Genomic DNA, 14,109 nt, shown 5'->3' on the forward strand with positions numbered 1-14,109 from the left:
TGGTGCAGTACACCCCGTATCGAATCCCGCACCGGGCAAGAAAATAACCGGTTACATTGGTGGGATCCGGAAGTGGGCAGATCCTCAGAAGTCTCTTCAGAGACGGAAATAACAAAGCGCGAGGGCGCGCTTCCGGGGAGGGTGACGACTGTAAACTAGTAATAAGACACGTTAGCGCCTAGCTAACGGGTCTGACACTTTAGCCGAGCGGTTAGTGACGTCGTCTTGTGGTGCAGTACACCCCGTATCGAATCCCGCACCGGGCAAGAAAATAACCGGTTACACTATAGTAGTTTTTTGGTGGTTCTTGTATAAATATATATATATATATATATATATATATATATATATATATATATATAGTAAATATAATAATAATTAATTAATCTGTTCAGATCTTTATTGTTCATCTTTACATTTGCATTTTTCATCTTGACCTCTCATCTTGACCTAGTAGCCCTGTACTGTAGGCTAATGTTAGTTGTTCGAACTAGCTTAGCTAGCTAGCTACTAGCCTAGCTAGCTCCTGTCCTGTCGCAATTTTTGCAAAGAAGAGCTATGATGGATGCAAAAAACATCGTGGACCGGATCCTACGGGAATCCTTTTCACACGTTTTCCTATGAGGAAAAACTAGGAGTGAAGGCACAGGAGAGACCAAAGCCCCCATCAAGCTGGTGCAGAGAGTGGGCTCGGTAAGTCGGAGTGTTAAGTGTTCCAGGTACGACAAGGTGGAGTGGCTAACGGGCAGTGTGCTAACAAACTACTTGCACTTCTGGCCTTGCGTGATGTGTAATTGTGCTGCTGCTGCTGCAGGAGACGGGTGCTCTTCAAAGTTTGCAAGAGACGGATTTGACAGTCTGCGACACATTGACCGATTTGTTAAGCTTGATGAAAAGTCAAAGGAGCGTGTCAGTGCAGCCGTGCAGTCAAGGATCGATACTCTGATTGATGAAGGCAAGCGTCTCCAGTTGGCAAAGCATAAGGACACGGCCCATTCTGAGAAGGTTGACTGATTCGGTGTCATTATTGGGTCATCAGGAGCAGCATGTTGGGGGCACGATGAGAGTGAAAAATCCGATGATAAAGGAAACTACAGAAACCACAGAGAGACGGGTAGGAGCGTTTCCCCGCTACGATGAGGTTCTGGCTGCTCATCTGAAATGGCCCACTGTGTTTCCTGGGCTGTGTAAGAGCATACAACATGATCTGACTGAAGCCATTGCTGCTACCGCTCAGGAGATAAGAAGTGAGACTGCCTCTACGCCCTTTCTTCTTTTCTTATTTAGTTGCTTCACCAAAAATTGCCACTGCGATCTGTACTTACCCCTGATTTAGTTCCTGTCCCTGGTTTGGCTCTCCATCTTCCTCTGTGCTGCTGTTGGAGCAGGAGTCCGGGTCAGTTCCCAACACTGCACCTCCCTGAGGCGAGTATAGGGAGACATCTGGCCGTGGTTTGGTGGGCACGGCTGGTCTTGTCCCAGCGGATTGATTGGGTGGCCCTCCTCCAATGGGACTCAGTGACGATGCGGGCTGGGCAGGTTGTTTCCTTCTTGGGGGTGGGACCGGACGTAAAGGCTTCTTACCCATCGCTTGGAAGTCAGAGCTGGATTTGGGTATCTCCTCCTCACTCTCTTTGTCAGTTTTCACCTGTCTCTCATCCTTTCCCTCCTCCCTCTCACTACCACCAGGGGAGTTCTCCTGTTTCACAGCGTCTTCCATCGAGGTTGACAAAGTCTCTTTATTTTCCCCCTCTCCTCTTTCTCTTTCTTCTTCTCCTTGGCCACTTTTAGGGGTACGTTCTTTCTCCCCCGTTCCCTCTGCGCATTTCCTAGAAGCGGAGAGCTGTCGGGGAGCAGCGTGCAGACGGGGAGCCACTCTGCCCTGCGATGGGACCGGAGGCCTCGATGGAGGGGAAGATGTCGACACCAACTTCTTCTCTTCTCTCTCCCCTCCCCTGGCTCGCCTCTCTCCTCCACTTCCTTCCTCTTTTCTGTCAGCTGCCTGTGTTGGGGAGGAGGGACTGTTAACAGCGGGGGAAGAGGAGGGAACTGAACCTATCCCCGCGCTGAGGCTGGGGGGTCGAGGAGGAGGCCGCTTGTAGCGTGGCAAGGCTTCCAGGTTGGGTGCGGGGAGCTTACCCGAAGCCCTGACCTCCGACTTTTTGTCATTTTCCCTGTCCTGCAGGTTACTCGAGGAGCTGGAGAGAGCACTGTCCAGTTTTGGAGCTGAGCTTGTGGCTACATTTCGAGGTTTGGAGACAACAGCCAGGCAGGAGGTTGTGCTTTGCAGATCACTGTCAGAAAGGTTTAGGTTATCCATGTGTTCCTCCACGGTAACAGGGTTGATGTACCACAGCAGAACCCGTGTGGCTGACAGACTGGGCTGACCACTTTGGTTCAGATCCAAAGCCCCCCGCTGACCATCTGGTTGTTCCTCTGCCTGAAGGTTCAGAGCAGATGCCCAGAAATCTGAAATAATATAATTGAGAAAGTCAGTTTGTTGTGTGTTTTACACTTTGCAATCTCTTTGAGATATATGACATTTATGGAACGTGTCTAATCTGATCTAACATAATCTAATCTAACATTACACAGTAAATTGTTATATATTATGTCATTATATGTCAGGACTCAAGAATCCCACCCAGCCCATAGCAGTGCAGCACAAAAGACAAAACCACATATCCAAAAAACAACACCACCAAAAACATACAAAATCAGAGAGAACAAAGCCAAAAAAAACCAAAACAACAAAAAACAAAAAAACAAAAACAAAAAACAAACAGCCAACAACACAGTCCACCCAGTCCAAAAACTCCAATGAACGCCGGCCAGGATGACTCGGTCTGCATGGCTAGCAGTTAGCTTAGCCTGCCCCGCTTCCGCGTCCTGTCAGACCGCCCCCGGTGTTTCCTCTTCAGGCGCAGCTCCAGGCAGGGCCGTGGTCCTTGGGCCCATCGGATGTAGCAGACCAGGCTCCCTCAGCCGATCTAATGCCAGCTATCCAGCCAGACACCTTCGACACCCCCCTCATAGGCCATAGGTTAGCAGTTAGCTTAGCCTGCCCCGCTTCCGCGTCCTGTCAGACCGCCCTCGGTGTTCCCTCTTCGGGCCCACAGGACGCAGCAGACCACGCTCTCTCAGCCGATCCAGCGCCAGCTCTCCCAGTCGAAATCGACGATCAAAATAAAAACTTCGCATGATGACACACATTTAGACGCGGACAAAGGAACGGCACGGTCGGTACTCGGTGAGGCAGCGAGTCCGCGCCGCCACCTTCCCACACCGGAAGCGGTTACATGATACTGTAGCGAATTAGGGGGGGAAGCACAAGAACTGCCGCGGCCGGGACGCGAACCCGTACCGATCGCACCGCAGGAGACATCGCTAACCGCTCGACTAAAGGATCAGACCCGCCAGCCAGCGGCCAACGTGTCTTCTTATCCATGCACGTTACACTACACCAGTGGTTCTCAACCTTTTTGGGGTCCTGGACCCCCTGCATATTTTTGATCTACCCTGAGGACCCCTCCACCTGATCTTGGGGGAGGGGGGTTGCAATTTGATAGAAACAGTAGAAACTGCATTTTAAATTGCATTATAGCATTTATTCACTCTTTGGGGCAAAAATAAGAGCTTTCAGTTGTAACTTAGATATAGTTAACAAAACAGAATTCTTATGCAGTAACTTTCAGATATATGTAACAAAACAGAATTCTTATGCAGTAACTTTCAGATATATGTAACAAAACAGAATTATTATGCAGTAACTTTCAGATATATGTAACAAAACAGAATATGTATTCAGTAACTTTCAGATATATGTAACAAAACAGAATATGTATTCAGTAACTTTCAGATATATGTAACAACACAGAATATGTATTCAGTAACTTTCAGATATATGTAGCAAAACAGAATATGTATTCAGTAACTTTCAAATATATGTAACAAAACAGAATATGTATTCAGTAACTTTCAGATATATGTAACAACACAGAATATGTATTCAGTAACTTTCAGATATGTGTAACAAAACAGAATATGTATTCAGTAACTTTCAGATATATGTAACAACACAGAATATGTATTCAGTAACTTTCAGATATGTGTAACAAAACAGAATATGTATTCAGTAACTTTCAGATATATGGAACAAAACAGAATTTTTATGCAGTAACTTTTAACAATGCAAACGGGAGCGAGGTCTCTTATTAAAATACAATAAATTACACTTGTGAAACAGATGTAATTAGAGAAACAAGTCCTGTTACCCTCTATAGTTTAGGTGGATAAAGGTCTCAGTCACATTTGAGTAAAATAATCCTATTTCTATAAATGTCATAGGATCTTTTTTTTAAAGATATTTTATTTTCACGGACCCCTTGCAATTACACCACGGACCACTAGGGGTCCGCGGACCCCCGGTTGAGAAACACTGCACTACACAATGCTAATATATTGTAACATGCATGGATAAGAAGACACGCTGGCCGCTGGCTCGCGGGCCTGACCCTTTAGTCCAGCGGTTAGCGATGCCTCCTGCGGTGCGGGCGACACGGGTTCGCGCCCCGGTCGCGCCAGTTCCTGTGGTTGCGTCGTCCCCCGAATTCGCTACAATATGATGAGCATATAAAATTGGATCATATTTTGAGGAATGACAGAACAAACCGAGGCCGAGAGCGTCATAGAGTGATCCAGATAAACACTTATGGAGAAAGTGATGGCGGGTCAGAAACAGATGACGGAGAGCTCTGTCACTGAAGAGAGGGAGGAACATCTTTTTCTAAATGTATGTACTGCAGGGTATGGGTTATTCTCAGTCACGTGACCTTTTCATTGACAACGAACAGCTCCGCCATGTTGGAGGAGAGCCGGACCTTGGCAACCCCTGTTAACGCTGGAGTTCTTGTCGTCCATCTGCGTTTACAAGAATACGTTTTACGCGAAAATCGGACGAACGTACGGAAATAAAACTTATGGATCCCGCTGCCTTTCTGGGCACTCTGCCTCTGATTGGCCAGTACTCGTTGCCTCCGTTGGTCGGGTTGGTTAAGGTCAGGCTTAGGGCGGAGTTAGGTTTAAGGTTAGCTAATCAGAGGCAGAGTCACTATCTTATTTTCTGTATTATTGTGATTAAACAGCTTCTTTGAATACAGCCCTGTGTGTGTGTCTCTCCTCACTGGCACAGGAGAGGCAGAAAGTACTGGAAAAAGAAAAGATCCAGTTTAGTTTTCATATTGTGGTAAATGACGGTAGGTGCTCAGGGTTGGTAGTCCAAACCATGTTTGCTGCTGCTGGCCCCGGCTGCATTGATTTCCGGTTGAGTAAGAAGGGGGCGTGGCTAAGTTCCCACCACTTGGTTTTTTTAAATCCAAGATGGCCGCGGCGTGAAATGAGCGCACGGATTGGAGCCGTTGTCCTACAACATGGCGGACGTGTTGCCGTCACGTGATACGTGACGTAATACGCGACTAACCCATAATCCTGCAACTCTGGGTGCAGAAAAATGACTTAATTGCCAACATCAAACACAGGATTCTGTAATATCCAGCAGTGACATACTTGTTGACCACAAACGGATGGTTTGAAAAGCAATAACGATGCAGACGACTCCGCGTGTATTTGACCAAAGAAAGCTAGCTGTAGTCCTGGTGTTTCATGTTGAATACCTCCTCTGTTAAAAGCAATAAATCAGATCCAAATCCAACATATCTAATAAATATCCTTAAGCAGCATACATAACTTTTCATTGATCTACATGAGCTGACAGAGCAGAAATCAGACATCTCCCATTAGGGGGTTTAATACAGTGCATTTGAGAAAAGGAGAATATTTTTTTTTAGGCATGATTACAAAATATGTAGATCTATTTATTTACCCGCTCCCATAGTTGAGATGGTGTCTAGGTCATCCCTCTTGGTTGCCCTGCTGATGGCCCAGGGTAACCTTAGCTTGACTGGCAGGATGTCCCTAAGACAAATAGACACATAGCCACAATAGAGCCTTATTAGTTTATTGACATGAAATATAAACAGAGATCATATCCTATTTATGTATATTATATATGTGTGTGTGTGTGTGTGTGTGTGTGTGTGTGTGTGTGTGTGTGTGTGTGTGTGTGTGTGTGTGTGACGTAGGTAACAAGCTTCCACTGCTATGTATTAAAAGGTTTTTTCCCTGCATCTGTATTGAGATTCCGCCCCTCATTAGTTGAGCACGTCTATCAACACCATTGATGGTTTCCGGGAAAAATGCTATATATATAGACACTGTATAGTATATCAGCCAAAACATTAAAACCACTGACAGGTAAGCCAATAACATTGATTATGTCGTTACAGCGACGCCTGTCAAGGGGTGGGATCTATTAGGCAGCAAGTGAACAGTCAGTTCTTGAAGTTGAAGTGTTGGAAGCAGAAAAAACGGGCAAGTGTTAGGATCCGAGCAACTTTGACCAGGGCCAAATTGTGATGGCTAGACGACTGGGTAAGAACATCTCCAAAACGGCAGGTCTTGTGGGGTGTTTCCCGGTATTCAGTGGTCAGTACCTACCAAAAGTGATCCAACGAGGGACAACCAACAGGGTCATGGGCGCCCAAGGCTCAATGGTGTGTGTGGGGAGTGAAGGCTAGCCCGTCTGGTCCGATCCCTCGGAAGAGCTACTCTAGCTCAAATTGCTGAAAAAGTGAATGCTGGCTATGATAGACGGGCGTCAGAACACAGAGGGCATCACAGCTTGTTGCCTATGGGGCTGCATAGCCGCAGACTGGTCAGAGTGTCCATGATGACCCCTGTCCAATGTGGAAAGTGCCTACAATGGGCATGTGAGCATCAGAACTGGACCATGGAGCAATTGCAGAAGGTTGCCTGGTCTGATGAATCACATTTTCTTTTACATCATGTGGATGAGCATGTGATGCTCTAGCCCAGTGTTTCTCAACCCAGTCCTAACGACCCCCTATCCTGCATATTTTCTTTGCAACCCTGAATAGGTACCTGTTTGTAGTTATTCAACCAATCAGCAATGAATTTTGTCAGACGTTGCACACCTTGCATAATTAAGTGCTGTGAGATGATTGGTCGAGTAAGTACAAGCAGGGCTACCTATGCAGGGTTATAATGAAAATCTGCAGGATAGGGGGTCCTTGAGGACTGGGTTGAGAAACACTGGTCTAGCCAATGTTCTGCTGAGAAACCTTGGGTCCTGGCATTCATGTGGATGTTACTTTGACACCTACCATCCTACCTAAACATCGTTGAAGACCGGGCACACCCCTTCATGCAAACGCTATTCCCTGATGGCAGTGGCCTCTTTCAGCAGGATAATGCGCCCTTCCACAATGCAAGAAAGTGCTCAGGAATGGTTTGAGGAACATGACAAAGAGTTGGGCGGCACAGCGGCCCAGTGGTTAGCACTGTCGCCTCACAGCGAGAAGGTCCTGGGTTCAAACCCCGGGGTTGTCCAACCTTGGAGGGTCATCCCAGGTCGTCCTCTGTGTGGAGTTTGCATGTTCTCCCCATGCATGTTGGGGTTAATACTCCTGTCTGTGCCCCTGACCGAGGCCTGGCAAGACGAACTGGAGTTGGTCCCTGGGCACTGCATGGTGGCTGCCCACTGGTGGCTTCCCCATGGGGATTATTATAATATAGTGTAATGACCACGGATAATAGACTCGCTAGCCCTTGGCTAACGGGTCGGACCCTTTAGTTGACTGGTTAACGTAGTCGCCTGTGGTGCGGGAGACCCGGGTTCGCGTCCTGTCTGTGGCGGTTTCCGGGCTGCCCTCCGAATTCGCTACACTGGTGTCAGAAGTGGGATGGTGAGACCACGAGGCCACCGGAAGTGCATGCACCCAGAGGCATGAGGGAGCTGATATGCTTAAGCGCAGGGACGTGCTTCCCAAAAAAGGGGGGTAGTGTAACGACCACGGGTAAGTAGACTCTCTAGCCCTTGGCTAATGGGTCGGACCCTTTAGTCGACCGGTTAACCTTGTCGCCTGTGGAGCAGGAGATCCGGGTTCACGTCCCGGCTGTGGCGGTTCCCGTGGCTGCCCCCCCCCCTCCCGAATTCGCTACAATATCAAAATAAAAAAGAAGGTGTAGCCTGGCCTCCAAATTCCCCAGATCTCAATCTGATCAAGCATCTGTGGGATGTTCTGGAAAAACAAGTCAGATCCATGGAGGCCCCACCTCTCAACTAAATGGATTTAAAGGATCCGCTGCTAACATCTTGGTGCCAGATGCCAGAGGACACCTTCAGAGGTCTCGTGGAGTCCACGCCTCGATGGGTCAGAGCTGTTTCGGCAGCACGAGGGGGAGCTACACAATATCGGGCAGGTGGTTTTAATGTTTCGGCTGGTTGGTGTACCGTGCATATGTACGCGTATGTGTTCTTGATCAACAATATTTGTGAGGAATCATTTGAATTTTCACGAATAAGTTTGAAGACACTTTTGCAGCGTGAGGACTTTTTGGCCAGTCCTCACTTCTTCGGGGGCTGCTTTTGGGTTAGGACTTAGGGATAAGAGTTGAGGTTAGATTAAGGTTAAGGTAAAGGTTACAGATAGACATACAGTGATGATGGTTAAGATTTGGATTAGAGACTAAGCCAAGAATGTCGGCAATAATGGTCCTCACTAGTATAGAGAAACAAGTGTGTGTGTGTGTGTGGACTATTACCTGCTGACACAGTAAAAGGAAACTAGTTTGAAGATGTCATCAAAAATCAGGGACGAGCCTTCCAAGTGCAGAACTGACGAGATGAGAGAGGGGAGAACATATTGCTTCTGGAGGCTTTTTGCAACTCTGCCATTTGTAGTAACACGTTATTAAAAAGCCAGATTAAAGTTACATTTACTGGACATAGCCAAGTTTAAACCCTTTTTCTTCTAGATTAAAGTGTCGTGGTCATTGCAGCGGTAGCAGCAGGTGTAATATTTTACCCACTATACTATGTAACCTGACCAGCTGGTGGAGACGACAACGCTTACATGTCTTGTGCTGGTTGATCATCACATGGTGGATGGATGGATCCGCTGCTCGGTCAGACACACATACTGACAGAGTCATGGCCTGCTCCTCCAGGCTGTGAACCAGGAACGCCTGGAAAATTCAAGGTCTGTGGTAAGAACATTTGGGTCGTAATGAAAACATGTTCAGTGTCCAGTATGAAACGTACTGCACATCACAATTCACTCTACACATCCAATTAAGGGCTTTTCGCTGTTCACATGGACTTTTCAGGCCCCTGCACAGCAGGTTTAACACTAGCTGGTTTGTACCATGGCCAATTGACCTACTGTGGATTAAATTTCACCTACTGCAGATTAAACTTCATCTGACTGTGGATTAAACTTCACCTACTGTGGATTAAATTTAAATCTACTGTGGATTATACTTCACCTACTGCAGATTAAACTTCACCGACTGTAGTTTAAACTTCACCAACTGCAGATTAAACTTCACCTACTGCAGATTAAACTTCACCTACTGCGGATTAAACTTCACCTACTGCAGATTAAACTTCACCGACTGTAGTTTAAACTTCACCGACTGCAGATTAAACTTCACCTACTGCGGATTAAACTTCACCTACTGCGGATTAAACTTCATCTACTGCGGATTAAACTTCATCTACTGCAGATTAAACTTCATCTACTGCGGATTAAACTTCATCTACTGCGGATTAAACTTCACCTACTGCGGATTAAACGTCACCTACTGCAGATTAAACTTCACCTACTGTAGTTTAAACTTCACCTACTGTGGATTAAATTTAAATCTATTGTGGATTACACTTCACCTACTGTAGTTTAAACTTCACCTACTGCAGATTAAACATCATCTACTGTGGATTAAACATCATCTACTGCTGATTAAACATCATCTACTGCGGATTAAACTTCACCTACTGCGGATTAAACTTCACCGACTGCGGATTAAACTTCACCTATTGTGGATTAAACATCATCTACTGCGGATTAAACTTCACCTACTGCGGATTAAACTTCAGCTACTGCGGATTAAACTTCAGCTACTGCGGATTAAACTTCACCTACTGCGGATTAAACTTCACCTACTGCGGATTAAACTTCACCTACTGCGGATTAAACTTCACCGACTGCGGATTAAACTTCACCTACTGCGGATTAAACTTCACCTACTGTGGATTAAACTTCAGCTACTGCGGATTAAACTTCATCTACTGCAGATTAAACGTCACCTACTGTGGATTAAACTTCACCTACTGCAGATTAAACTTCACCTACTGTGGATTAAACTTCACCAACTGCAGATTAAACTTCACCTATTGTGGATTAAACTTCACCTACTGCAGATTAAACTTCACCTACTGCAGATTAAACTTCACCTATTGTGGATTAAACTTCCCCAACTGCAGATTAAACTTCACCTATTGTGGATTAAACTTCACCAACTGCAGATTAAACTTCACCTATTGTGGATTAAACTTCCCCAACTGCAGATTAAACTTCACCTATTGTGGATTAAACTTCACCAACTGCAGATTAAACTTCACCTATTGTGGATTAAACTTCACCTACTGCAGATTAAACTTCACCTATTGTGGATTAAACTTCACCAACTGCAGATTAAACTTCACCTATTGTGGATTAAACCTCACCAACTGCAGATTAAACTTCGCCTATTGTGGATTAAACTTCACCAACTGCAGATTAAACTTCACCTATTGTGGATTAAACTTCACCAACTGCAGATTAAACTTCACCTATTGTGGATTAAACTTCACCAACTGCAGATTAAACTTCACCTATTGTGGATTAAACCTCACCAACTGCAGATTAAACTTCACCTATTGTGGATTAAACTTCACCAACTGCAGATTAAACTTCACCTATTGTGGATTAAACTTCACCAACTGCAGATTAAACTTCACCTATTGTGGATTAAACTTCACCTATTGTGGATTAAACTTCATTTACTGCAGATTAAACTTCACCGACTGCAAATTAAACTTCACCTACTGAGGATTAAACTTCACCTACTGTGGATTAAATTTCACCTACTGAGGATTAAACTTCACCTACTGCGTATTAAACTTCACCGACTGTAGTTTAAACTTCACCTACTGCGTATTAAACTTCACCGACTGTAGTTTAAACTTCACCTACTGCGTATTAAACTTCACCGACTGTAGTTTAAACTTCACCAACTGCGGATTAAACTTCACCGACTGTAGTTTAAACTTCACCTATTGTGGATTAAACTTCACCTACTGTGGATGAAACCAGTGCCAGAAAAGTTGGATCAGTTCATCTGGACAGTTTTCTGTTATTTCGACACCTGGATTATTGAGTATGCATGGAGACGATTAAACCAGCGGTTTTGAAACTATGGCTCGTGACCCACAAGAGGGTGGCTGTAAGGGGCAAGGAGGTTCATAATAATCACATTTTGTTTGAAGTCAAAATACACATTTATTGTCTTTTTCGTGATCAATTGTCTGTTTATTCAGATAAAAAATACGATTGGATATAAATACATACTATTTGAGTCATTAAATAATCTGATTGTAGTCCAAAATATCATTAGAACAATATTTAACGTTGATGTGAAAATCTGTGTCATGTGATCATCAGCTGGCCATAACTGAAGACTGAAAGGGGATTAGTGCACCGATGAACGAACACAGACAGGATTGTTATCTCGTTTTTGGACAGGTAAAGAGAATTTATTGCTAATTTAATTGCACAAAACATTGGATACTATGTGGCTCATGCCAAAAATGATCTCCATGGGGGGGGGGTCATGGCATGAAAAACATTGTAAATCCCTGAATTAAACAATATTAAATCAAAACAACAGATCCCCAATTGTACTTGGCCGATCACCCCACTCTTCCGAGCCGTCCTAGTCGCTTCTCCACCCCCTCTGCCGATCCGGGGAGGGCTGCAGACTATCACATGTCCCCTCCCGTACATGTGGGAGGATCATGCTATTCCCCCTCCCCCCTGAACAGGCACTCCGACCGACCAGAGGAGGCGCTAGTGCAGTGACCAGGACACATGCCCACATCTGGCTTCCCACCAGCAGACACGGCCAATTGTGTCTGTAGGGATGCCCGACCAAGCCGGAGGTAACGCGGGGATTCGAACCAGGATCCTCGTGTTGGTAGGCAACGGCATAGACCGCCACGCTACCCGGAGGCCCACAACACCTAATGCATTGTTGTCGATAGACAACAATGCATTAGGTCTACTGTTTCTGCATGTGTGTGAACATGTGCTTTTGCATGTGTGTGTCTGTCTCACCCCAGCCGTCTCCCTCTCCATAATGCTGGCAATGTGGTCGGGGCCGACTCCCTTAAGCCACCAAACTGAAGTGCTTCCCACCAGCTTGTCTTCCAGACCCAGTGTGGGAGGAGTCCCAACCGAGGCCTTTGCAGGGGTCAGGGTTTGAGGCACAGCAGGCAAGAGGGGAGGCAGAGGAGGAGGAGAAGAAGAGAGAGTAGGGGACACCGGAGGAGGAAGGGAGGGAGCGAGGTTCAAGGAGGCCATAGAAGAGGCAGAGGTGGTTGGGCGGGGAGAAAGCGGCGGGGAGAGTGGTACGAGGGCTGGGGTGGCAGTGAGAGAGGGGGGGAGAGAAGGAGGAGGTGTGGAAGGGAGGAGGGGAGGGGGAGGGAGGGGGCTGGGTGGAGAAGAGGAGAGAGGAGAGGAGACTTTTTCACCACCACTGCCACCGCCACCATGAGGAGGGCAGGGTTTGGGGACAGCTTGGGGCTTGAGGGGTGGCGGAAGTGAAGAGGGAGGGTTGGACGGAGGGACGGGAGGACGAGACGGGAGCGGAGAGGGCTTCAATAGAGGGGAAGGGGGAAGCGGAAGGGGAGGTTTTGGTCGAGACGGCCTGTGGGGAGGCGGGAGGGAGGGCAGGGGGGGTGAAGCGAGGGGCGAAGCTGGGGGAGTGGGGGAGGAGGCCACAGACAGCAAGGAAGGCGATTCCGGGTCAGAGGCAGCACTCTGAGTGGCAGAGAAGGAGAGAGCGAGAGGGAGAGGGGATGATGGAGCGACGGGCGATGGAGAGGAGGTGGACGAGGCGCTGTGTGGTCCTGCCAAAGGGCCAGCTTGGCTGCAAAGAGAAACGTTACTTTGGGTTAAAAGGTATTTACATGGTTTGATAACCTGGGTCTTACTTTCAATGCTTTTGTGTACTTTTTCATGATAGCACTTTACTCTGCAGGACATGGTGTCACCAGTCGCTACTAAAGTAGCCACTAAGTAGTCCTTATACTAAGGACTTTACGCACAAAGTAGTCCTTATACTAAGGACTTTACGCACAAAGTAGTCCTTATACTAAGGACTTTACGCACAAAGTAGTCCTTATACTAAGGACTTTACGCACAAAGTAGTCCTTATACTAAGGACTTTACACACAAAGTAGTCCTTATACTAAGGACTTTACGCACAAAGTAGTCCTTATACTAAGGACTTTACGCACAAAGTAGTCCTTATACTAAGGACTTTACGCACAAAGTAGTCCTTATACTAAGGACTTTACACACAAAGTCTTAGTATAAACTAGCGAGTTGTAAACGAGCAATTTACTAACTTCGGCTGTTCCATTCAAATGTAAGGAATATCGTAGCAAGTAAAACCTTAGACCTTTACAATGTGTAAGTCTGTGTGCGCATCACAGCAGCCAGCCAGTCCAAAACCATTCATACATGTAAATGTGGAACTGCACAACTGCCTCACATGCAGATGTTTCCACATCAGCGAGTAAGGGGACATGGCCTACTGTGCAAAATAGGCTGACAACAAACATTTCCCCATTTTCAGTGGTCTACGCTGGCCATTCTGATGTTGTAGATTAAGTTTGTTCTGTTGGCGGTATTGCTGTTGTTCTGATAAAGCATTACAGTCGCTAACTCCAATGACTACACTTCCTAGTAGCTATGTGTAAGACTCTAGAAACACCTAAGCTCTTAGCAATGGCTAGAAGGGGTGGTTCAATCCGTTTTTATCTACTGTGGTGTCAGTTCCAATTTAGTACATACTTGCACGAGAACAGGCTGTAAGGACTTACACATAAGTGGTCCAACTGGCTGCAGGTTCATAGGGGAGATCCAG

General features: G+C 46.2%; 1 protein-coding gene across 1 annotated transcript in view; it reads right to left on the minus strand.

Annotated features, from left to right (window-relative positions):
- rin3 (Ras and Rab interactor 3) overlaps positions 1-13,089 on the minus strand; it is a 46,158-nt gene extending 33,069 nt beyond the window's left edge. Inside the window, exons 1-5 of the mRNA XM_056295742.1 lie at positions 12,294-13,089; positions 8,994-9,105; positions 8,683-8,755; positions 5,882-5,973; positions 1,326-2,469 (exon numbers count right to left, since the gene is read on the minus strand). Coding sequence (XP_056151717.1) covers positions 1,326-2,469; positions 5,882-5,973; positions 8,683-8,755; positions 8,994-9,105; positions 12,294-12,539 — 1,667 coding nt within the window. The 5' untranslated portion in view covers positions 12,540-13,089. The remainder of the gene's footprint in view (positions 1-1,325; positions 2,470-5,881; positions 5,974-8,682; positions 8,756-8,993; positions 9,106-12,293) is intronic.
- Positions 13,090-14,109: the final 1,020 nt, after the last annotated feature.

Source organism: Lampris incognitus, chromosome 16 (assembly GCF_029633865.1).
Source record: "Lampris incognitus isolate fLamInc1 chromosome 16, fLamInc1.hap2, whole genome shotgun sequence".
In the NCBI taxonomy this organism is placed as follows: Eukaryota; Metazoa; Chordata; class Actinopteri; order Lampriformes; family Lampridae; genus Lampris; species Lampris incognitus.